The sequence below is a fragment of the Hyperolius riggenbachi genome, chromosome 2 (genome assembly GCF_040937935.1).
Source record: "Hyperolius riggenbachi isolate aHypRig1 chromosome 2, aHypRig1.pri, whole genome shotgun sequence".
Lineage (NCBI taxonomy): Eukaryota > Metazoa > Chordata > Amphibia > Anura > Hyperoliidae > Hyperolius > Hyperolius riggenbachi.
Window position 1 is genome coordinate 440,756,186 of NC_090647.1, and position 24,372 is coordinate 440,780,557.

The 24,372-nt window shown below is 44.3% G+C and overlaps 1 protein-coding gene across 3 annotated transcripts in view; it reads right to left on the bottom strand.

Moving 5' to 3' along the window:
• The window catches only part of LOC137546932 (SH3 domain-containing kinase-binding protein 1-like), a 516,647-nt gene that overhangs the window by 386,753 nt on the left and 105,522 nt on the right, over positions 1-24,372 (bottom strand). The window contains exon 1 of one of the 3 annotated variants that reach the window (XM_068269993.1): positions 21,102-21,123. The exons of the other annotated variants lie outside the window; for them this stretch is intronic. Within the exon in view, the coding sequence (XP_068126094.1) occupies positions 21,102-21,105 (4 nt within the window). The 5' untranslated portion in view covers positions 21,106-21,123. Of the gene's footprint in view, positions 1-21,101; positions 21,124-24,372 lie in introns of those variants that run through there. 3 annotated transcript variants of the gene reach the window in all.

Here is a 24,372-nt window from a genome sequence, read left to right on the forward strand (position 1 = left end):
ATAATTTAGATATATTTTATTAACAGTAACTGTTGCTACCGTTACTGACAAGCATTACCGTTAGTAACACATGTTACCATTGCAGGCAAATTAAAGGCAATATTACCGTGCGCTATGTGTGCACGGTAATATTACCAATGTTTTGTGCTTCAACCCCAAACTTAGATATTTACCCCAACACTGCTCACCTGCACAGTGCAGCTGCTCTCGTACACAGAGGGGAGCGCAGTCATGTTAACATATGTGACAAGCCCTGCTGGATTGGTGGAGTCAAGGAGGCTGGGGATACAGAGGCTTCCCTCTACTGAGGTAACCATTAGGTTACAAAATAATAATAACTGAGGTAAGTATCCAACTTTGAGCTTCATCTTGCCTTCATGTAGCCTCTGAGTTTCCTACACATGTTAGAGTGTTGTCCATGGCGGTGGCTAGTCAGGGCCACCTTTGTAGATAGTCTAGTGTGTGTACATACGGCAACCCTGATGCTTCAGTGAGAGATTCAGACTGCCAGTTCATCTTATCAAAGCACATGGCAAGGTCACTATTCTCCTCATTACCCATAATGCTCAGTCATGTGCCGTGTAAAATAGATGCGTTGCTAGCCTTTAGTGATTGCACATGTGTACACTAATGTATGCACTGGTTGCTTAGGATGTACTATGTGAGACACTGGAATGCTCAGTTAGGCCATTACCAATGTAATGCTATGGTTTTTTTTTTACAAAACCTCATTGCTCCAGTGTGCACAGACACATAGGATAACATTAGCAGCAGATTTAAAAACTCAAAACGCTCAGAAAAACTCCTCTGGTGTGCACCAGGCCTAAATGCCCTGAGAAAGCAGTACAGGTATTTTCTTTCATAAGAGTGACTGCACCTCTAAACATTGCAAACACTACAGAACTACGGTAATAAGCAGAAAATTGCATGACAAGTCAGACGTCAAAGCAATTGGCATGCACAGCCACTTGCGGTAAACACTAAGGCCGAACTAAAGAGGAACAGAAAGTTAAACTGTGAAATTTCTCCCTCAGCACAAAGCTAAAGTTTAAAATGCAGGTTCTAAAAATAAAAATACAAAATGATAACACTGACATTCTATGAAGAACTAGTAAAAACAACAATATATACCAGTTCCTCTTTATTTATTTTGCAAAGTTAGAACGACACGAAAAAAGCACTAAAAGTAGACATTCTACTGCTAGCAATGGACATTCATTTTAAATTAAAAGAAAAAAAGGTAAACAGTATGTTGAGATTATGTTCATTCTTAGTGACCACACTGATGACTCCACAATGACTGTAAAATCATGAAATATGTGGGCAGTATATTACCAGCCAGTCTGCAGACCCCCTCCTCCATGCTCTGAAGACCTAGCACTGGAGTACTGTGACTGTGCTGCCTATAACCATTAAACGCAAACTATGTTAGGCTTGATGTATGAAAAAATAAAACCTAACAAGAGTTCCAGGATATTGCATTATGTGTACCCAGCATGATGTCCTACCATACTATTATACTGTATTGTGCGTGGCTGAGGGAGACCTTTCAGGAATCTCCCCCTTGGAAATCCTGGGTTTGCCCGTGCTTTCCACCCCACGCCACTCTCTGCCCCACCGCCGCCATGCTATAGCCCCCAGAAATTAGCGACAATATTTGTCGCTATTCCAGAGGGTAATGGGAGGAGAGGGATTCCCTGCTCAAAACGAACACTGGCAGCCTTTTGGCAGGATTTTCAGAGCTGCCATTGGGCTACCAGCTCTCTCTCCCTGGCCACGCCCCCTGCCTCTTCCTTGCCTTCTTGCGCACTGAGTGAGAATCTCTCCCCCCCATCCAGCGTTGTGACCCAGAATTGATGCAATCTGTGAGAGAATCGATCCAAAAAAGTGGTCAGCACCTCCACAATAGCTCATTTACGTTAAAACATAGCTCTTTATTCAAAAATTCTTAAAAGCCATTAAAATAGATGGACAAGGTATGGGGCTGGATTCCAGCGACAGCCCGCTGTTTCAGACCTCTCAGCCTTTCCTCAGGCTGGACAGTCCCACACTAACTCATACTCACGACACACCATCTTTTATATTAACCTCTCACCACACAAACCAATCAGAGGAGGTTGCGTTCCGGAGGACCTGATGGAAGACTGCTATGGCTTAAGGAGGACCAATGAGATCATGGAGTATGGATCCACCGTGCAGAACCCAGTACGCACCAGCGAGATCCCTCCGCCTCTAAATAGTGCACAAATAGATTGCTCATTATAGCGCTGAAAATCACCCTGTTATGTCGGCGATCCGCGCCCCACATTCATTGCCAAAGTGTCACTAGTATCCAGGCATACAATCACCCATTGATCCTATGAAGCATAAAAAGGTATTATTTATCTTACCCCTATCCCTGACGTTGCAGCCGCCAAATCCCTGCCTGAATCGTGCACCAATAGAAAGATTCAACCTCCGCTCAGCCAATCAGATGCTCTAAGATGGTACAATAGGGCGGAGACCTACGGCATCATGCGGAAGCAGCGCCAGAACGGAAACCCGCTCTGCGCTCCAAGCGCAGAGCGGAAGATCTGGCATCATGTTGAGAAAATTGTACACTCCCCTTCCACGCAGGGCCGGCTATCGGGGCCAAGTCACCGCCCCTCGCAAAAATAAAAAAAACACGTACGAATCAAAACAGATTAGCATGGTATGCGGACAAAACTTCCGCATAACCATGCCATATATAATGCGGCCTGTTACAACAGGCTCTGATTTTTTATCTGCATCCAGGGAGGCCTCCCCAACAATACAGCAAAGAAACGCCGGAGGAGAGGAGGGAGGAGGTATCAACTCATAAAACACAAAGAAGACGGCCGACAAAATGGTCCTGAGACAGAAGAAAAAGGGAACTTAGTTATCAACATTTCAGATTATGACCTGAGTCCAGTGGAGACTGAGGTCCTTAATCACGGCCTAAATTTTTGCCCGACTTCTCAGCCTGACTTTTTCCAACTTGATTTAGAACTTTTTCAATTTTTTCGTACTCTACGTTTGAAAGTTTTTTTCAGTACTTCATCTTTTTTTCCCCAGACTAGTAGGACACCATCCCTGGAGGAAGATGTCTTCCATTTAAAGGAAATGGGCTTGAGGAACAAGAGTTATTTTAATCCCCCCAGTAATGTGGTCATTGATCGTTACTTTAAAAATGTGAATGTAGATCTTGCTCAGATTGAAAAGTCCTTCCCGGAAAAAGGAATGGGAACAGAGATTAAATCTGGCAGAAGAAGAGAGGGAGGCTCTAAAAAATCTGCAAGGGAACAAGGACATTACAATCCGCCCTGCGGATAAAGGGGGAGCAGTGGTGAGGATGAACACCTCGTACTATGATATGGAGATTGGTCAGCAATTACAACAGGAACATGTATATGGAAGACTAGAGAAAGATCACAAAGATCAAAAACACAAGAATCTAAGAGAACCTCCTGGCAGGCCTATCGTGTCTGGAGTAGAGTCTATTTTTGTTACTCTTGCTATTTTTGTTGACAAACTTTTACAACCACTGGTTGAGCAACTTGATTCATTTTTAAGGGATACTAATATTTTTCTGGAAAAACTTCAAACACTGAACCTACAACAAGATCAATCAGTACTTCTAGTCACTTTAGATGTTGAAAGCGTATACACTGCTATACCACATGAGGATGGAATTGAAGTTGTGGATTGGTACCTTTTAACACAATCGGATATGTCGACTGATCAGAGGCGGTTCATAAGGGAACTCCTTACTATTATTTTACATTGGAATTATTTCAAGTTTGAGGACTTTTATATACAGAAAAGGGGTACGGCGATGGGTTCGATTGTGGCCCCGTCCTACGCTAATCTTTTTATGGGAGCATATGAGGAGGCGTTTGTATATCCTCATCCGCTTTTTCGTCGGTTTGCGCATTGTTGGTGGCGATATATCGACGACGTTTTTTGCGCTTGGACGGGGCCACGTTCAGACTTAGATACTTTCATCCGAGACCTGGGTAACAGTTGCCCATCAATTAAATTAACGGCACACTCTAGTGACAAGGAAATTTCTTACTTGGACACTTTGGTTACATTCTGTGATGGGACTCTGAGTACAGATTTATATGTGAAGAAGACTGAAAAAAATGCAGTATTAGAATATTCTAGTTTTCATCCCAGGCACATCGTTGAGAATATCCCTGAGGGACAGCACACGAGGGTCAAACGGGTCGTTTCTGATCCTGAGACCTGTCAAATAAGATTGAGAGAAATGGAAGAAAAATTTACGGAAAGGGGTTACCCTAGATCCTCCCTGCAGAGAAAAAGTAAGAAAAAGAGGGAGAGGAGGAGTAAGACACAGCTCATTCCTTGCGTGACCACTTTCTCAACAGCAAGTGAACAAGTCTCGAAAGTTATCAAGAAGCATTGGAATGTGATCCGTGAGGCATATCCAAATTAACCTGAATTTTTAGAGCCCACATTGATGTCCTATAGGAGGGCACCTACCATCCGGAATAAGGTGATGCATACAAGGACTAGTTCCATTCAAGACACAACAGCAAAAGTCGTTGGAACTTTTCCGTGCTTAAGTTGTCATATGTGCAACAATATCCTTAAGGCTGGTTTCACAGTGGGACGTTACAGGCGCACGTTAGTGCAGCCTGTAACGCAGCCCACCGCACAGCAATGAAAAATCAATGGGCTGTTCACAGTGCCCACGTTGCGTTACAGTGTAACGCTGCGCCATAATGTAACGTACTGCATGCAGTACTTTGTAAGCGACAGAGCCGCGTTAGACTGCTTGCACATGCTCAGTAACATTGGGGAGGAGAGGAGAGCGGCCAGGCACATGGCTAATTAATATTCACTGCACTCAGTGACGTGCAGTGTTTACTTCCTGGAGCGGCCGCTCTGTGCGGCGATTGGCCGGCGGGACCACGTGATGCCGCATGCGTCCAAAAGTGCGCATCACGGCATCACGGACGCCAGAGTGAGCTGCACAACGCGGCTCACTCTGACGTCCAAAGCAGGGAGCACCAGGCGTTGTGTTAGGGGCACGTTATGCGACCATAACGTCCCCTAAAACGCAACGTCCTGGTGTGCAACCAGCCTAAGGGTCTGGAATTTACCCATCCTTTAACTGGAAGAAAATACCCCATCAAGGACTACTACACTTGTGACTCCACATATGTGGTCTATCTTTTAAAATGTCCATGCGGTTTAGGGTATGTGGGACAGACTACGCAGAGATTGAAGGACAGATTTTGTTCACACAAGTCAACAATACAAACAAAATGCATTGAACAGGCAGTTTCTAATCATTTTTTGACCAACAGAGCATCAGTGTCACAATTAAGGGTCCAAGTAATAGATCAGGTACCTAGTGGTTGGAGGGGAGGAAGTAGAGTCAAGGAGTTACTGAGAAGGGAGGCCAGATGGATCCGTGAATTGAACACCTTTGGCCTAGCAGGGCTCAATAAAGAGTATGATTTAGGTTTTGTGTTAGGATAGAGGGGTGGGCGAGTGGGGAGGGTAGCACTGTGGGGCTAGGAGTCCTGGTAGACAGATATTTTTAGGGGTAGCTAGAATGTTATGGTTTCTTAATATGTATTTTTGATGCTCTTTGATTGTATTTTTATGTTCAATTTTGTAATATGTTCTCTCTCCTTGCAGGTTGTGGGGGTGCGTTTTGGTGAACCCGGGGACGGCTAATGGGCTGTATTCTCTTTCCTTTTTCCCCTTCCCCCCTCCCTTCCTGTTTTTCTTATTTTTTTAGTTGTAGCTGCCGGCCCCTGCTATTGTATGTTGCTGTATTGTTGGTGCGGAGCGGGAGATAGGCACATGTTCCCCTTTAATACTTTGTTGTAACAGGCCGCATTATATATGGCATGGTTATGCGGAAGTTTTGTCCGCATACCATGCTAATCTGTTTTGATTCGTACGTGTTTTGTTTATTTTTGCGAGGGGCGGTGACTTGGCCCTGAGTAGAAGGGGAGTGTACAATTTTCTCAACATGATGCCAGATCTTCCGCTCTGCGCTTGGAGCGCAGAGCGGGTTTCCATTTTGGCACTGCTTCCGCATGATGCCGTAGGTCTCCACCCTATTGTACCATCTTAGAGCATCTGATTGGCTGAGCGGAGGTTGAATCTTTCTATTGGTGCACGATTCAGGCAGGGACTTGACGGCTGCAATGTCAGGGATGGGGGTAAGAGAAATAATACCTTTTTATGCTTTATAGGATCAATGGGTGATTGTATGCCTGGATACTAGTGACACTTTGGCAATGAATGTGGGGCGCGGATCGCCGACATAACAAGGTGATTTTCAGCGCTATAATGAGCAATCTATTTGTGCACTATTTAGAGGCGGAGGGATCTCGCTGGTGCGTACTGGGTTCTGCACGGTGGATCCATACTCCATGATCTCATTGGTCCTTCTTAAGCCATAGCAGTCTTCCATCAGGTTCTCCGGAACACAACCTTCTCTGATTGGTTTGTGTGGTGAGAGGTTGGTATAAAAGATGGTGTGTCGTGAGTATGATTTAGTGGGGGACTGTCCAGCCTGAGGAAAGGCTGAGAGGTCTGAAACAGCGGGCTGTCGCTGGAATCCAGCCCCATACCTTGTCCATCTATTTTAATGGCTTTTAAGAATTTTTGAATAAAGAGCTATGTTTTAACGTAAAGGAGCTATTGTGGAGGTGCTGACCATTTTTTTGGATCGTTTGTTGTCGTCCTAGACGTACTGACGGACGGAGGGTCATAGCACACCACCACAATTATGTCTTTTGAAAATCGTGGGTGCTGATCACATTTGAATTCTTATCTGTGAGAATCCTCTGTGTGAGGTGAGATGTACTATGGCAGTTTTAACAGAGAAAAGGGGACTCACAGTTGAATTTTAATGCTAAAATAGCAGCAATCAGAGCACTGCTTAGGGTAGGATGGACTTATGATGTCAATCAGTCAGCATACTTCTGCTTTTCTATCTCACACTATAGTTGCTGGCCAGGCTTTACAAGGAAGAGATTTGACAGACAGCTGCGAAAGAGAACTTTAATTCAATCATGTGGGGAATAAACACAGCATACAGTATAAGCTGACAGTCAGTCCCCCAGTGTGATAGCTTTGCACGAGTTTTAGGAGTGGTATCAACTGGCTGGATAGTGTGATGGTTAGGGCTCTGCCTCTGACACAGGGAACAGGGTTCAAATCTTGCCTCTTCCTGTTCAGTAACCCAGCACCTATGCAGTAGGAGACCTTGGGCAAGACTCCCTAACCCTGCTACTGCCTAGTGCCTACTGAGCGCGTCCTAGTGGCTGCAGCTGTAGAGCTTTGAGTGTGCCAGGAGAAGGGCACAATATAAATGTTCTGCGTCTTTTTTCTACGGCAGCTTTGTACTGGTTTTTCACTGTGTTCTACCAGTACAGCATTTCTAGAAATGTATGCAAAACTAGTGTAAAAGTCATCTTATTTTTTAAGTAGTGACTTTACTTTCAGAACTTAAGCAGATTATAGTTTTTTTTCCTATTGTGATGAAATAGGAAGTAGGAAGAAAAAACTATCATAAACTAATATAATAAATCTGCCCTGTGGTCTTGAGGCTGAAGTTACCATCTCACAAAAGGTCTGACTATACAGAAGCTTGTGCTGGCACCTGGAAGAGGTAACTATAAATGACAGCATGCTCTGTATAGCACGCAGGAAACTGGAGGACACATGGGAGTCTTGGGGGAATGTGGGGAGGAAGGGTGATCATAGATTTGACTCACAGATTAGCCAACCCTATTCTAAGCCTGATTTTCAGGGTTAAAGATGCCAACTTATCTGCAAGTGTATATAGTAGTTCATTAGATACACATCAATCCACCCCTGGACTTCCCACACACTTCTTAATTAAGAACAGAATGATTAGTTCAGAAACAGCGTATTCTGTACAGCATTTAAAAATCAATAATCTGTCTTTCATATCACTTGGTAAGTACCAAACCAATCAGATTCTGCTTTCCAACTGCTGCTTAACTGATCATGTGACATTTCTCAGTGCTCCAGATGTTAGCATGTTGTACTCACAGCAGACTCCACTAGCAAGTTTATATTAAAGCTTACCTCTTGCAAATTGCATTGAACCAGGGGCATAGCAATAGGGGGTGCAGCGGTTGCGAATGCATCGGAGCCCTGGGGCCAGAGGGGCCCCAAGGGGCCCTCCCTCAACTTCAGTATTAGCTCTCTCATGGGCGTCCACAGAAAATTTTCCAGTGGGGGACAAAAATGAGGGGAAGAAGTGGTGCACCGAAAATTGGGGTTACGTTGTACGGCGTGCATAGCGTGCCGTGCCGAAAAATGGGTGTGGTCATGGACCAGAATGTAGGTGTGGTCACGGGTGGAGACAAATTTACATGAACTTAGCAATGGTGGGACATTAGATCAGGACAGTGGTGGCGAACCTTTTGGAGGCCAAGTGCCCAAACTGCAACCCAAAAGTCACTTATCTATTGCAAAGTGCCAACAGCAATTTAAACTAAATACAAACGTTTTAACTCATACATGAACATTATGAAAAATCCAAGTTGAAAATAAACTGTGAAGATAAACAATTTCATCCATCCTACTCCTGAAAAATGTATTCATTTTTTTAGAACCTCCCAGTTTTATTTTCTGTTTTAAAAAGCTAAAAAAAAAGTAGGTTTATGCTATTGCTATTGTCTCATATGATGATGATTCAGCTTTTCCTATAGTCTCGCAGTTAGCAATCATGTGACCCCCAACAAGACAAATTCAGCAATCATGAGGCCCCCATCAAGATAAATTCAGCAATCATGAGGCCCCCAACAAGACAAATTCAGCAATCATGTGACCCCCAACAAGACAAATTCAGCAATCATGAGGCCCCCATCAAGATAAATTCAGCAATCATGAGGCCCCCAACAAGACAAATTCAGTAACCATGAGGCCCCCAACAAGACAAATTCAGCAGTCATGAGGCACATAAATAGACAGCATTTCACATAAATTGGCAGAATTCCCCCTTAATATGGTAGACACCTCTCACCTGGCTTCTCAATTCTCCTCTACTGGCTGTTGTGCCTGGCTGGCCTGGCAATACTGTTTATGGCTGGATGGGGGATGATGTGTGGGCTGAAAGGCCAGGCAGTGATGCTGTGGCCTGGCTGGCGGTGATGCTGTGGCCGGGCTGTTGGTAATGCTGTGGCTGGGCTGGCGGTGATGCTGTGGCTGGGCTGGCGGTGATGCTGTGGCTGGGCCGGCGGTGATGCTGTGGCTGGGCCGGCGGTGATGCTGTGGCTGGGCCGGCGGTGATGCTGTGGCTGGGCCGGCGGTGATGCTGTGGCGGTGACGCTGTGGCTGGGCTGGCTAATGGCGATGCTGTGAACTGGCTGGTGGTGATGCTGTGGCCTGGCTGGCGGTGATGCTGGGCTAGCCTGGCTGGCGGTGATGCTGGGCTGTGCTTGGCTGGTTGAAGTAAATGCTGGCCTGACTGGTGGTGATGCTGTGGCTTTTTTGACAGTGATTCTGGGCTGGTTGGCTGGTGGTGATGCTGGGCTGGCTGGCCTGGATAGTTTAGATAGTGAAAGGTGCCCTTTAGTTTAGGTAGCGCCAGGAGCCCCCAGTTTAGGTAGTGACAGGGCCCCCCAGTTCAGGTAGTTACAGGGACCCCCCAGTGTATGTAGTGACAGAAGCCCCCAGTTTAGGTAGTGACAGGAGCCCCCCAATTCAGGTAATGACAGGGACCCCCCAGTATATGTAGTAACAGGAGCCCCCAGTTTAAGTAGTGACAGGAGCCCCCCAGGTTAGGTAGTGACAGGGACCCCCAGTTTAGGTAGTGACAGACGCCCCCCTCACCTTAGTGACAGCCAGAGTCAGACCTTAGAATCAGCCGGCGACCATTCAGCCAGTGAGAGCGGGCGCACAGTAATTGTGAACACCACGTTGAATATGCAGAAGTGATGTCATGACATCCCACCCTCCCACAAAATACCCAAATAAAATGTTTAATATAAAAAATAAAAATAAAAACATTACAATAAAAAAAATCAAACATGTAAATATTTACCTACGGGTCTAAACTTTTTAAATATCAATGTAAAGATGAAATATTTCTATTTTTTTTTTTTATTTTAAACTTGTAAATAGTGATAGCTGCAAAACAGAAAAAATGCACCTTTATTTCCAAATAAAATATTGTCGCCATACATTGTGATAGGGACATAATTTTAACGGTGTAATAACCGGGACATATGGGTAAATACAATACATGAGTTTTAATTATGGAGGCATGTATTATTTTAAAACTATAATGGCTGAAAACTGAGAAATAATGATTTTTTTCCGTTTTTTTCTTATTCTTCCTGTTAAAATGTATGTACATTAAAGTGGCTCTTAGCAAAATGTACCACCCAAAGAAAGCCTAATTGGTGGTGGAAAAAACAAGATATAGATCAGTTCATTGTGATAAGTAGTGATAAAGTTATAGGCGAATGAATGGGAGGTGAAAATTGCTCGGATGCATAAAGTGAAAACGACTGAAGGCTGAAGTGGTTAAACAAAGTGCTGCATGCTGTACCTTATACTGGGCTAAGGAGCGTTAAGGTGCCCATACACTCGTCAGATTGGCAGCAGACAGATAAGAAATGCATCTGATGATCTATCTGATGCGTTTTTAGAACATTTTTTACCAGGATAGAATTCCAATAGATTTCAGTTTGAAATCTGTTGAAATTCGATCTGATGGCATTTTTTTGCCATCAGATTTCCATTAAGGCCAATGCAAACTGATAAGCAATCTCATCAGATCGACCTAAATTTTCCACCCTGCAAGTTCGATGGAAATCCATCGAAATCGATCGAAATCGGCCGTCGATCGGTCGATTGGCCAACCGATTTGCGATCGATCGCGATCGATCGGTCGGCCAGAAAATCGGCTGAGTGTATGGGCTGCTTAAGACTGTTTGCACATGCTCAGTAATGTTGGAGGAGGAGGTCGCCCCTCCTCCTCAGCGGCCAGCCACATGGCTAATTAATATTCACTGCACTGTGGTGACTCGTGGTGGGACTGTAGTGTTGTCTGGATCACGAATGAATCGTTCATTTGATCCGGATCTTTTTTGTGAGTCGAATCATCCAGATCATCACAATGAAAGATTCGGCTCACAGTGGATGTCTGTCTGGATGAAACAGGAACATACAGAATGTACAGTGCAGGGAAAGTCGTGTCCTGCTAGTCATTTTACCCCCAGTCTGCTTCCCTAGTAAATTGATTCAAATGATTCGGCTCAAAGATCAGGATCTTTTAAACGATCCGATTCGAATGATCCGAATCCTTAAAAAGATCTAGACTTCCCATCACTATCCTGGAGCGTCTGCTTTGAGAGCCACATAAAGCAGCTCAATCTGACGTCCAACTTCAACACCACCACGCGTTGCGTTAGGGGCACGTTATGCGACCTTAACGTCCCCGAAAACGCGACGTCTTGGTGGGAAAGAGGCCTTAGAGTAGAGAGGAAGTTCTGAGTAGAGTTCCATTTTAAACTTCATGATCAAATGACCAACGTTTAAGTGAGTCTCTACTGCCATTATGCCTATTTTATCTATGACAATATTTCCTTTGTCAACTAGGTAGTCATATTTTTTTCAGGATACACAGCATTCAGCCTCCTATCTAAACTGTATCCACCTTTTATTTTATTATATTTGTTGTTATAAAAGTGACCATCAGACTTTGAAAAGTTAACCACAAGTAAGTTGTGACCTGTTATATTGCCTTGTCTTGATAAATGGTGACCTTAGTATAAAGGTTAGGCTTAAAGTGAATCTGAAGTGAAAATAAACTTATGAGATGATTCATTGTATGTATTTCACTAAAGGTAAAATAAACACAGAACAGAATCTCATATTTTTATCTTCAGTTTTAAGGCTACATTTTCGGCATCTTCTTTCTGAACAGAAGCATGACATTTCTGCCTTTCTGATTGAAAAACAAAACAAAACAAACAGAAGTAATGACCCTTTGAACTTTCCAGTAAACCTAGTAGAAGCCTCGTCTCCCTGTTTCTCAGCTGTTTTGGCTTCTATTTACTTTTTAGGAAAACGGACTAAATGAAACATGCTCATTTACACTGATATCAACTCAAGTTGTTTAACTCTTCCTGAACTGGAAAGCAGAAAGGATCTTCAGACAATTTCTTAGTAGGGCTAGAACTATATGTACCCATTGTTATCTCATCATGTCACATCAGGTACACTTTAAAATCAGGGCTTTTTTAATGCACTGGAGGCTCACAACATGAGGCCACACCATTGCCCTCCCCACTAATATGGTTATAGGTACACCTGTTATCTAGTAAATAACCCAAAGCCTCTCACATTTTGAATGCTAGTAGACCCATTAATTAATTGAAAAGAGAAAAGGTCAGTGATGTCTAATTAAGTAACAAAGGTATCCATAAGATATCGCCTTAATCACTTACACATGTGATTATGGTGGAGGTCAAATGTCAGTCTGGCAACTACAAGACAAAATGAACAACGAGAACACTGCAGACGGACATCCAGGACTCATTTGAAATGCTGCCGTCACACAGCTGCTCGCACAACTTATTTGTCTGTCTGGCAATGAACCCAGATTCAATAACGAGCTCCAGACACACAGATTTAGTGCCTGCTATGACTGCCAATTCCTCCATATCTGCTAGACTACTGGAAATCCAACTTCTCTTTGTTAAATAAATATACAGAAATTATTCAGATTTTTATAGGATCATCATACTGAAGCCATGTGCTTTTAAAGTTGAGCATGTGCTTCTCCTCATTTATATTTTACCAATAAAAGCAAGAGGTTTCTTTCAGCCCAGAATTTTCTTAGACAACACCATCTGAAGCATGGTATCAATCATTTTTACAGGGCTCGCTATGGCAACGCCATCCAACTAAGGATATTGATTGACGTGTGACTGAATAAAACCTATATGTGTAAATCTGCCCAACAGCAAAAAAACAAAACAAAACAAAATGAAAAAACCACCATTAAAGAGAAAACGTTACACTCCGCTCACTAATTTAACCCCTTGTCCTGGTAGGTTAGCTTGAAGGTGTAATAGTTAAGGGCTCTGCCTCTGACACAAGAGACCAGGGTTCGAATCTCAGCTCTGCCTGTTCAGTAAGCCAGCACCTATTCAGTAGGAGACCTTAGGCAAGTCTCCCTAACACTGGTACTGCCTATAGAGCACGTCCTAGTGGCTGCAGCTCTGGCGCTTTAAGTCCCCCAGGAGAAAAGCAGGACATAAATGTTATTTGTCTTGTCTAAATATTTTTCATGCTCATTTTCAAGTCCGGACATTGTCGTGTTATCATCACTCCTTGCCAGTAATTAACATGCCTCTTCATTGCTCTCCAGAGTCCAAACTACTGCTGGCATCAATGTACCTCTCCATTACCGCAATGGAATCTTGGCCATGCTTCTTAAAGCATGCGCTGTTGACTCTGCCACTAGAGGTAGGCGAGGGCTGTCAATGGCCCCAGTATCTAAGGGATTACCCAGTCTTGGCCAGAGCACCTTGCAAGGGATTATGGACCACTACTCCTAATGGGCATGTCATGATCCTGGAATCCAGGGCAGCTTCTGAACTTGATTCAGTGTTGATTATTTATCCATGCAGCTTCCCTACCACACTGTATCTATTCCTTCTTGTGTTGGTCTCCAGCTTGCTTTGTGCTTGTTCTTTTTTTAATCTTTTTCTGTAGCTAAGATAAAATCCTTTAACAAATCTTTAAAACTCAGTTCCCATTTGCAGTGGCCCATTCGGATCAGAGCGGACATTGAACCACTTTCTTGATGCATTCACGTTCTGGGCGGATACGTTAGCACCTAGATTCTCAACCTGTGGTACACGTACCCCATGGGGCACTTCTGATGGGTCCAGGGCTTCATGTATTTAATTAATGGTAAGTAAAGCAGCGCAGATCTAGATGTGTGATGCAGCTGATAGGCGGGCTGGCTTCACAGCCCAAAGTGAGAATGAAGAAACAATAGCAATGCCTCAGCGCAAAAAGTGACTAACGGTGCAGGGCAAACCTTGGTGTAAAAGCCACAGTACGTTTGACAGGAGTTCTCCCACCTCTAAGAGAGTAAAAAGTGCTCCGCAAAAGGACCCAAACTTGCTGTAATCCCGATATCCTACACCGCGGACTGCGGGTTACCATCAATGCGAGCAGCTCTCCTCTCGCTGTACAAATCTCGCTGGGTCGGCTTCTGGTCACGTGGTGTACGCTCCTTCCGTTTTCCGCTCCCTGTGCGTTCCAGATACTCACAGCTCAAGCGTGTGTACGCCGTATGGCGGCTGAAAGAGAGTATGAAAACAATAGTGCACACTGCGGGGAAAGAAGGAGCCACGCACGGAGATCCACTTACTAGGGATAATCTTGTTTAATAGCACATAGTATGTAACCTCCACTCCCGACTCGAGTTTCGGCTCTTGCCTTCGTCAGGGGGTGGGGTTACGAGCTTAGGAAGTTACATATATAGACATAACCCCTCCCTTCAACAGCGGTGAGGGGGTTTGGATACAAATAGGTACAATTCATGATAAAAACAATGTAAAAACGATAAAACAATAATAAAAATGGCAGTATTTTAAACCATAAGAGACAGTCATTACCAGGCTCCACATAATTCACTCATCTCTTATAAAGCAATTGAGATCAATATTGGCATTAAATCTATTCCATAGCACTTGACCCCCGCAGGGTTTCTATTGTGAAATTTTAAAAAATGCTCAGGGACACCCGGATAAAAAAGCGCACAGTGTCCCTGAGCATTTTTTAAAATTTCACAATAAAAACCCTGCGGGGTCAAGTGCTATGGAATAGATTTAATAAAACCCCATTGGAGGGGTGGCAGTGTGATCAAAGGATTATCACAGCTGGAAACACGCTGGATTTTCCAACTGCAGAGTCTGTCACCTAATGGCCTTAATGCCAATATTGATCTCAATTGCTTTATAAGAGATGAGTGAATTATGTGGAGCCTGGTAATGACTGTCTCTTATGGTTTAAAATACTGCCATTTTTATTATTGTTTTATCGTTTTTACATTGTTTTTATCATGAATTGTACCTATTTGTATCCAAACCCCCTCACCGCTGTTGAAGGGAGGGGTTATGTCTATATATGTAACTTCCTAAGCTCGTAACCCCACCCCCTGACGAAGGCAAGAGCAGAAACTCGAGTCGGGAGTGGAGGTTACATACTATGTGCTATTAAACAAGATTATCCCTAGTAAGTGGATCTCCGTGCGTGGCTCCTTCTTTCCCCGCAGTGTGCACTATTGTTTTCATACTCTCTTTCAGCCGCCATACGGCGTACACACGCTTGAGCTGTGAGTATCTGGAACGCACAGGGAGCGGAAAACGGAAGGAGCGTACACCACGTGACCAGAAGCCGACCCAGCGAGATTTGTACAGCGAGAGGAGAGCTGCTCGCATTGATGGTAACCCGCAGTCCGCGGTGTAGGATATCGGGATTACAGCAAGTTTGGGTCCTTTTGCGGAGCACTTTTTACTCTCTTAGAGGTGAGAGAACTCCTGTCAAACGTACTGTGGCTTTTACACCAAGGTTTGCCCTGCACCGTTAGTTACTTTTTGCGCTGAGGCATTGTTATTCTTTCTTCATGTATTTAATTAAGTTAAACAAATTTATAGTTTCAGAAAACAATAAATCCTATATAAACAACAACCAAACTAGTATCTCAGCTAATTAAAAGCAATAGTAAATGTTTGGAAACAGTTTAGAAATGATTATTATGTATTACTATTAAATATATCTGTATCAAGAGGTACTTGAGAGAGTCTTTACCATACCAGGGGGTACTTGGCCAGCACAGGCTTTAAAAAGGGGTACACATGAGAAACATTTAGTTAGCACAATAGGTGGCTATGGACAATGCATCAGCTCATACGGGGGAAAAAAAGGAGCAGGTTGGGACTCTGCATTTGTTTTTGTTTTCTCACAAGTGGAAGTAGATCCCACACCTGCATTTATCGGAGGTGTAAAAAGGTTTTCTACACAAGTGGGAACTGAGCCTAAAAGTCCATGGCTTCCCAGCATGCATGGCTTTGTCAACTCACTGGAATCCTTGTTCCTGGAAACCCAGCTCAGCCAGGTCTCTTTACTGCTGCCAGTTCTCAACAATTCTTGTGTCTGGAAACCCAGCCCTACCAGGTCTCCATTCTGCTGCCAGCTTCCCAAATTGCCAGTAATTTCTGTTGCTTTGCATGTAGGAAATGTCACCAGATGGCAGAAGTTGTTATTGGCAACTTGCTACAATAGGCAACTACGGGGCAGCCGGAATAAGCAAGCATCTGCCAAGGCTCACATCTTTGCACTGTGTCTGTCTATGATGTGTTTAACAGTGAGGAATGCCTGTCTAATGTACTACATTATTAATGGACATTGTCTCATGAGAAATGGCAATAGCTCTACACAAAAAAAGTATGGTAGGGTGGCATTATTAAAGAAAGGCCAAAGTCATAGACAATTAGTACAATATAAGGTAAGTTCATACAACTTAATGTCTGATGCCAACTGTAAAGCTTCACAAATTTCTCAAAAGGGGGGGGGGGGGGAGGACCTGGTGTGTAACTGACAAAAAAAAATAAAAAATTGCCAAACTAGAACATAAACACAATAGCACATTGCAAAGTCAAGAGTGATAGCCCATCATAAACATCATGTAGTTGATGAGTAGTACATTCATACAGCTGGGGGTAGGGTAAATAAAATCAAAGATCTAATATAGCATTACCCTTGATTATTATCTGATACAGTAAGGGGCGACTCCATCCATTTAAGCCATACTTTAAAGAACTACTGAGGGCAACCTCTATACATATACAGGTGAAACTTGAAAAATTAGACTTTCGTGCTGAAGTTCATTTATGTCAGTAATTCAACTTAAAAGGTGAAACTAATACAGCACATGAAATAGACTCATTACATGCAAAAGCAAGATACTCCAAGCCTTTATTTGTTATAAGAGTGATGATAATGGCTCACAGCTTATGAAAACCCCAAAATCAAAATCTCAGAAAGTTAGAATATCGTGATAAAGTTCAGTATTCTAGGCTCAAAAGGTCAGTCTAATCAGCTAATTAATCCAAAAAAACTACAAAGGGTTCTTGAACCTTTAAAGGGAACCTGAAGCAAGAAGTATATGGAGGCTGCATATTTATTTCCTTTTAAATAATACCAGTTGCCTGAAAGCCTGCTGATCTATTTGGCTGCAGTAGTAAATTAATCACACCAGAAAGAAGCATGCAGGTAATCTTGTCAAATCTGACAATAATGTCAGAAACACCTGATCTGCATATGCTTGTTCAGGGTCTATGGCTAAAAGTATTAGAGGCAGAGGATCAGCACGACAGCCAGGCAACTGGTATTGCTTAAAAGGAATTAAATATGGCAGCCTCCATATTCTTCTCACTCCAGGTTCCTTTTAAATGGCCTCTCAGTCTAGATCAGAATTACTGACATAAATGAAATTTTTCAAGTTTCACCTATATGCTAATTTAACAAGTGGTACGTTAACACTGATGCTTTTAATCCAATCTTCCAAAAGAGGAGACATTGGTACCAGCCATTTTAGTGTAATAGTCATGCAGGCCAGAAGAACGGCCTCACGGAGCAGTATATATTGGATTTATCCAAAAATGCCCACATGACAATTTTTCGTGTGAAAGTCTTTGGGCTTATCCAGTATCTCAGAGATTAGGTGCATGGTCATCCGCACATTGGTCCCCCCCCCCCCCTGGCCAGCTGCTGCCCCCCCCCCCCCCCAGCCACCCGAACCCGCAGGAGGAGAAAGCAACACAAAAGGAGGGGCAGCGGGGACAGCGGCGGGGAGGGGGCCCAGACCCCCCACCTCCCTTACCTGGGTCCCCTCCTTCAGGCCAAATTAGCAGCGGCAAACAGAAGTGGGCATCAGCGGTGGAGAGGAATTACTCACTTTCTTCCTGCATTCCAGGCGATGGCGCGCAGCATCATCGTCAAGTGACACTGGTCACCACCTTCTCCACCACTCTGTGCTTCCTGATTAGCGGAAGCACAGTGAGCGGCGGGGAAGTAGGAGACCAGTGTCACATGACGATGACGCTGTGCGCCATCGCTTGTAACGCAGGAAGAAGGTGGGCGGCTCCTCTCCGTCCGCTGGTGCTCGATTCTGTTTGCCGCTGCTAATTTGGAGGGGGAAGCGCCAGAAGGAAGGGACCCAGGTGAGGGAGGTGGGGTGTCTGGCCCCCCTCCCTGCCGCTGTCCCTCCTTCCAAGCTTCCCCCATACCAGGGGCAACTATGCTATACTGGGGGCGACTATACTAATACTGGGGAAAACTATACTAGCTATACTGGGGGCGACTATACTACCCACACTGGGGGCAACTATACTAATATGGGACAACTATACTAGCTATACTGGGGGTGACTATACTACCTACACTGGGGGCAACTATACTAGTTATACTGGGGGCAACTATACTAGTAATACTGGCAGCAACTATTCTAGTTATACTGGGGGCAACTATACTAACTATACTGGGGGCAACTATACTAGCTATACTGGGGGCAACTATACTCTCTCTGCCTTGCTGACGTCCCTTTTTGCTGTCACTCTCTCTCTCTCTCTGCTGTCTCTCTCTCTCTCTCACTCTCTCTCTGCCTTTCTGCTGTCTTTCTCCCTTTCTGTGCTCTCTCTCTCTCTGCTTCTATGCTGTCTCTCTCGCGCTGCCTTTCTGCTCTCTCTCTGACTTTCTGCTGTCTCTCTCTCTCCCTTTCTGTGCTCTCTCTCCCTCTCTCTCTCTGCCTCTCTGCTGTCTATCTGCCTTTCTGCTGTCTCTCTCTCTCTTTGCCTTTCTGCCGTCTCTCTCTGCCTTTCTGCTGTCTCTCTCTCTGCCTTTCTGCTCGCTCTCTCTCTCTGCCTTTCTGCTGTCTCTCTCTTTGCCTTTCTGCCGTCTCTCTCTCTGCCTTTCTGCTGTCTCTCTCTCTGCCTTTCTGCTCGCTCTCTCTTTCTGCCTTTCTGCTGTCTCTTTCTCTCTCTGCTCGCTCTCTCTCTCTGCCTTCCTGCTCGCACTCTCTCTCTCTCTTAAAACCATACAGGGGCATGGCTTAAGTTTCCCTGTCACTACCTAAACTGGGGACACCTGTGTCGGAGGCACGCTCAATCTAGTCCCTACCATAGCCCTAGTCTCATGTTTCCAACATTGCTAAGTTCATGTAAATTTGGCTCCACCTGTGACCACACCCACATCATGGTTCATGGCCATGCCCATTTTTTGTCACGGTGTGCAGAGATGACTCCCACTCCCAAAATCACTAAAATCAAAATGTGAACAGTGCAATACATATGTTATGTAAGTAGAGCAAGTATTTATCTACTTATATATGTGGGGGTTTTTTCTGACAATGTATGGCTGACAGCTCCTCATTAACCACTTCAGGACCACAGTGCTAAACCCCCCTAAAGACCAGGCTATTTTTTTGTTTAATTGGCCACTGCAGCTTTAAGGCCAAGGAGCACACAAGTGATCCTCCCTCTTTTTTCCCCACCAACAGAGCTCTCTGTTGGTGGGGTCTGATGCCCCCCCCCCCCCCCCCCCTAACGTGTTTTTTTTTTTTTTTAATAAATATTTATGTTTGGGTTTTTTTTTTATTAAATTTACCTATTTATTATTATGTTTTTTCCCCCTCACTCCCTCCATCCCTGCAGGCAGCCAATCATGGCGATCGGCTCTCATAGGCTTCACCCTATGAAAGCTGATTGCTCTCTTGTCACACGGCTGTCCCCAGTACAGCGTTGCTGCTGATCGCATCGCTGTACTAACAGAAAAGACGGCTGTTTCACCGTTTAATAGTCTCCCGAGTGGCGAACGCCGCTTGGAGACTGAAGGTGGGGCGGAGCTCCGCCCCCCAAGCAGGAGATGCGCGCACAAAATGCAGCCCCAATTGGCGTTAGGCGGTCCTGGGGCGGCAGCCACGGCAACGCCCGTGGGTGTGGAGCGGTCTTCAGGTAGTTAAAGAGAACTTAAACTGAGAGAGATTGACCACGACTCTTGCAGAAAAAGGGGTGTGGAGGGCGGGGAACTCACCTTATAGCCACAGGCAACTAATAGCTGGACGGACCCTCTTTATACAGTCCTTACTCACTCTTGACTGGTCCAGGTAATCTTCCCTAACTCCAGCAACACCTGACAGAAATAAACTTACCTGTTTGCCGACCAATCCCAGACCTCTAGACCTGACTGACACCACATCTGCATTTTTTCTAACCCTGCACCAAACGCCAGCCAATCAGGAGAAACCTTACCTCACAGAGGGAAAATACAAATCCCTTAATGACAGGAATACCTGTATAGCCGAATACAGTATGACAGAACTAACTTTGCAGGATTGCCACAGACCCATGTAGGGCCTGCTTTAATATTAGGCCCTATTTTACTCTTAAAGGGAACCTAAACTGAGAAGGATATGGATTTTTCCTCCTAAAACAATACCAGTTGCCAGACTCTCCTGCTGATCCTGTGTGTCTTAATACTTTTAGCCAGAGCCCCTAAACAAGCATGCAGATCAGGTGCTCTGACTGACGGCAGACTGGGTTAGCTGCTTGCTTGTTTCTAGTGTGTGATTCAGCCACTACTCTGGCCAAAGAGACCAGAAGGACTGCCAGGCAACTGGTATTATTTTAAAGGGAACATCCATATCCCTCTCAGTTAAAGTTCCCTTTAAGTATCTCTTTCTTCAAGCTAATCAGAAAACCACGGCATCAGAGCATTGCCTACATGGCCCTAGTACATTTCCACACCTTCCTTTCTAAGTAGGCATGTACACATTAACTAATTTATTTTGTTGATTCTTTGAGTCTTAATGATGCATAAAATTAACATGATTGCTGTCTTTGTTTCTTCTTTTACATCACTTTTACATCTTAGTTGCTGAAATAAATAGTACTTTCATCTGTTTCAAAGAGGGAATGTCATGAAAACTATTGGTGACTAATTGTCCTTAGACTATAAAGAATGACTGGAGTATTATGCACAATACTTACTCATACTGGTTTAATTAAAATGTATTAGTTTACTGCCTTATTTTAGTCCCTTTTTTTGCTTGCTGTCAGGTGCGTAGGTATTCTATTAAGAAGGTGAGAAAATTCACAAAAATGATTCATGAGTCAGGCCATAGTGTGATGTGACTATGCCATATTGCTAAGAAATACTTTTTTATAAATGTAAAGGATACCAGAGGTGAAACAACATGGGAAGCAGGTATGTATTGGCTGCAGTCCTCATGCCTACCGCTCCCCCCACCCCCCCCCCCCCCCCACCCGTTCTCCTCCGTCCCCCTCCTTTCTCACCTAAATTGCCGCCGCAGCTCATTAATGGTTGTCATTGTGGCTTTGTGTGCATGCGGCGAGCACTCCTGGCTGCGGGAGCCTGCGCATTACCGCCTGACCCGGGCTGCCAGGAATGAGCTGCAACATGCAACTGCTGTACAAGGATATGGCCTTCTGATGACTACAGCTGTCTCTGCCCTGGAGCACTGAACGGGGGGGGGAAGCCCTGCACTGGAGTCTATTTTTGTCTCCAGTACAGGGTTCCAGGCGCCATCTTTCTGTAGCCCTGCTCTGCCTTTGTCAGCGCGGGAGTTGTGCAGCAGGACCTGTTGCATGGAAGATCATTGGTGGAGATGCGCGCCGCCGCGCCGGAGGGAGGCTGGGAGAGGAGTCTTCTGCAGGTGAGTAAATGCTTTTTTTTCACAGGCGCAGCACTGGGGTGGGATGTATTTCTGGTGAAACATTGCCACATTACTTTTTTTTCTGGTGAAGCATTGCTGCATTACAATTATTTCTGGTGAAACATTGCCATGTTACAATTATTTTCTGGTGAAACATTGCCACATTACGATTATTTTCTGGTGAAACATTGCCGTGTTACGATTATTTTCAGGTAAAACATTGCTGCGTTACAATTATTTTCTGGTGAAACATTGCCACATTACGATTATTTTTTGGTGAAACATTGCAGCGATACAATTATTTTGTTGTGAAACATTGCTGCGTTACGATTATTTTATGGTTAAACATTGCCGCATTACAATTATTTTATGGTGAAACATTGCCAGAGTTGTGGCCTTAACAAGAAATGTAGTTAAAAAAAACACAATACAGGAGACATGGAGAATGCAAATAAAACTGTTTGAAACCTAAGACCACCCACTGATTATACTTTGTATGGATACTTTAGGTAGTTCCTCATATTACATAGAAGTAGTAAGATTGTACAATCAAGATTGTATTATTAGTTGGCACCTTAAGAGGTCGCAGACCATTATATACAATCGGAAAGGGTAATGGTGACAGCTGGAGGTGGTGGGAGTTATTTTCTATGTGGTAATGCATGATTAGGGCTGGAAGGCAGAATCTGGCTTGAAAATGTGTTTTTAATGTTTTTAAACATGTTCAATTGAGCAAATCTGTTAAGAGGACGAAAATGGTTCCAAAGAATAGGGGCTGTTGTAGACAAACCTTGCAACCATAAATAGGAAGGAAATGCAAGAGAAATTGCTTGTCAGAGTAGGAGATGTGACGCTACAAACTCAGACTGAGTTTATCAAACACTGCCTGCTGCCAGGTGGCAACCCTAACCTGAGTCACATCAGCCCTTAGTAAGTACTGCTTACAGGTGAGTGAATTAGTGATTGTACATTTATAGTTATATATGTACATGCAATGTCAAGATTGTAAGCTTGCATGAAATAGAGGCACGTGGAAAAATGGGTGAGGTTGGATAGTGAAATCGTAATAAATGATAAAGATCGTTTTCAGCTGGCGCAAAGTGAATCTTAAGGCTGGGTTCACATATGAGATAGCGTGAAAAAGTAGCGTTTTAGGATGGTGCGTTTGTGGTTTGCTATAGTTCACAGATCTTTCATTTTGAATTAAAAACGTATGAAAAACTCAATGCATATGGGTTACCATAGACTTTCATTATGTGCGTTTTGGCAGCCACCCTGCATAATATGCAACACTACCCGCGTTTGCGGAATGCATACTGTACAACCGCAGTGAAACGTAGCTTCTTCAGCGTCCCATAGACTAACATTGCTGCATAAAACACAGCGTTTCCCAGTACACTAGCGTTTCTGCTATGTGTGCACCCAGCTTAAAACATGTAAATGATAAGTTGCGTTGTAAAACAGGTGGGAAATAAAAAAAAGATAATTACTTTAAAAACCGTTTCATTATTCAAAAATACAGCTTAACCTACAGCTTAACCTTAACCTAACCCTACTTTCGCCCAGCGGATCGTTCAGAAACGGCCTTATCAATCCACCGACAGTTCGTACACACCCACTACAGTCTGCTGAACACCCACCCAGCGGGAGGTGCCGACGGACCCGTTGTTGGCTGCTGTCGTGCGTGTGTACGCACCTTAAGAAACTCCAGTTATTTATGCAAATTAGCCATTGAGCTCCACGACTTTCAAAGTCGCAGAGAACTCTGCCAGACACTTGAGATAAGCTTTAAAAGCATTCCCGCATGCGGAAATGCTGAAAACAGCTCACTTTACCGAACACTCAGCAAAATCTGTATTCATAAAGGCTTTTTCCGCATGAAAAGCCGACATTCGCGAGCAGAGTGATAAATCACCGCCTTGCGCAGTGATTATCATAGCAAAAGTAACAAATGTCAATTCATAAAGATTAGAGGTAGCGGTATGCCGACGGGGATTACCGCTACCTCTGATGTGGCGAGAAGCGTGCGGAATCAACTGCAGTGAATGGGACAGACCTCCCAAGCAGCTGCAGAGAGAACACCGCACAGAGGGATTCGGCCAGCTTCTCCTGTTTCCGCATGCCTACCGACAGCCTAACGCCAGCCTACAGTGGAATATCTCCGCACACATATCTCAACAGGCAACATTTTTATGAATTACCACCCTGAAGGCTGAAATACCGACAGCGGTGTTTCCCGTCTCGAGTTTACCTTCCCAACAGCACTTCTATGAATCGAGGCCAATGTATCTTTTTTCCCTCTGCAGGGAAGATTTTCCAGAGCAGGCTAGGAAACTTTTGAACCCATTTAGAACGAACACGGTAAATCCAGCGCTGGAGACTTAGGCGCAGCAGCGCAGGAGACTTGGGCGCAGCCGGCGCCACCATAGGCCGTAATAGGAACTACGGCTATCGCAGGCACAGGGAGTAACTTCAGCGCCGTCAGAAGACGGACCTGAAGTTGCTTTTAAAACAATAATTCGGCTTCCAGCAATTGCTGGAAGCCGAATTATTTCATTCCCCCACTATCCATGTCGGCCTGGAGG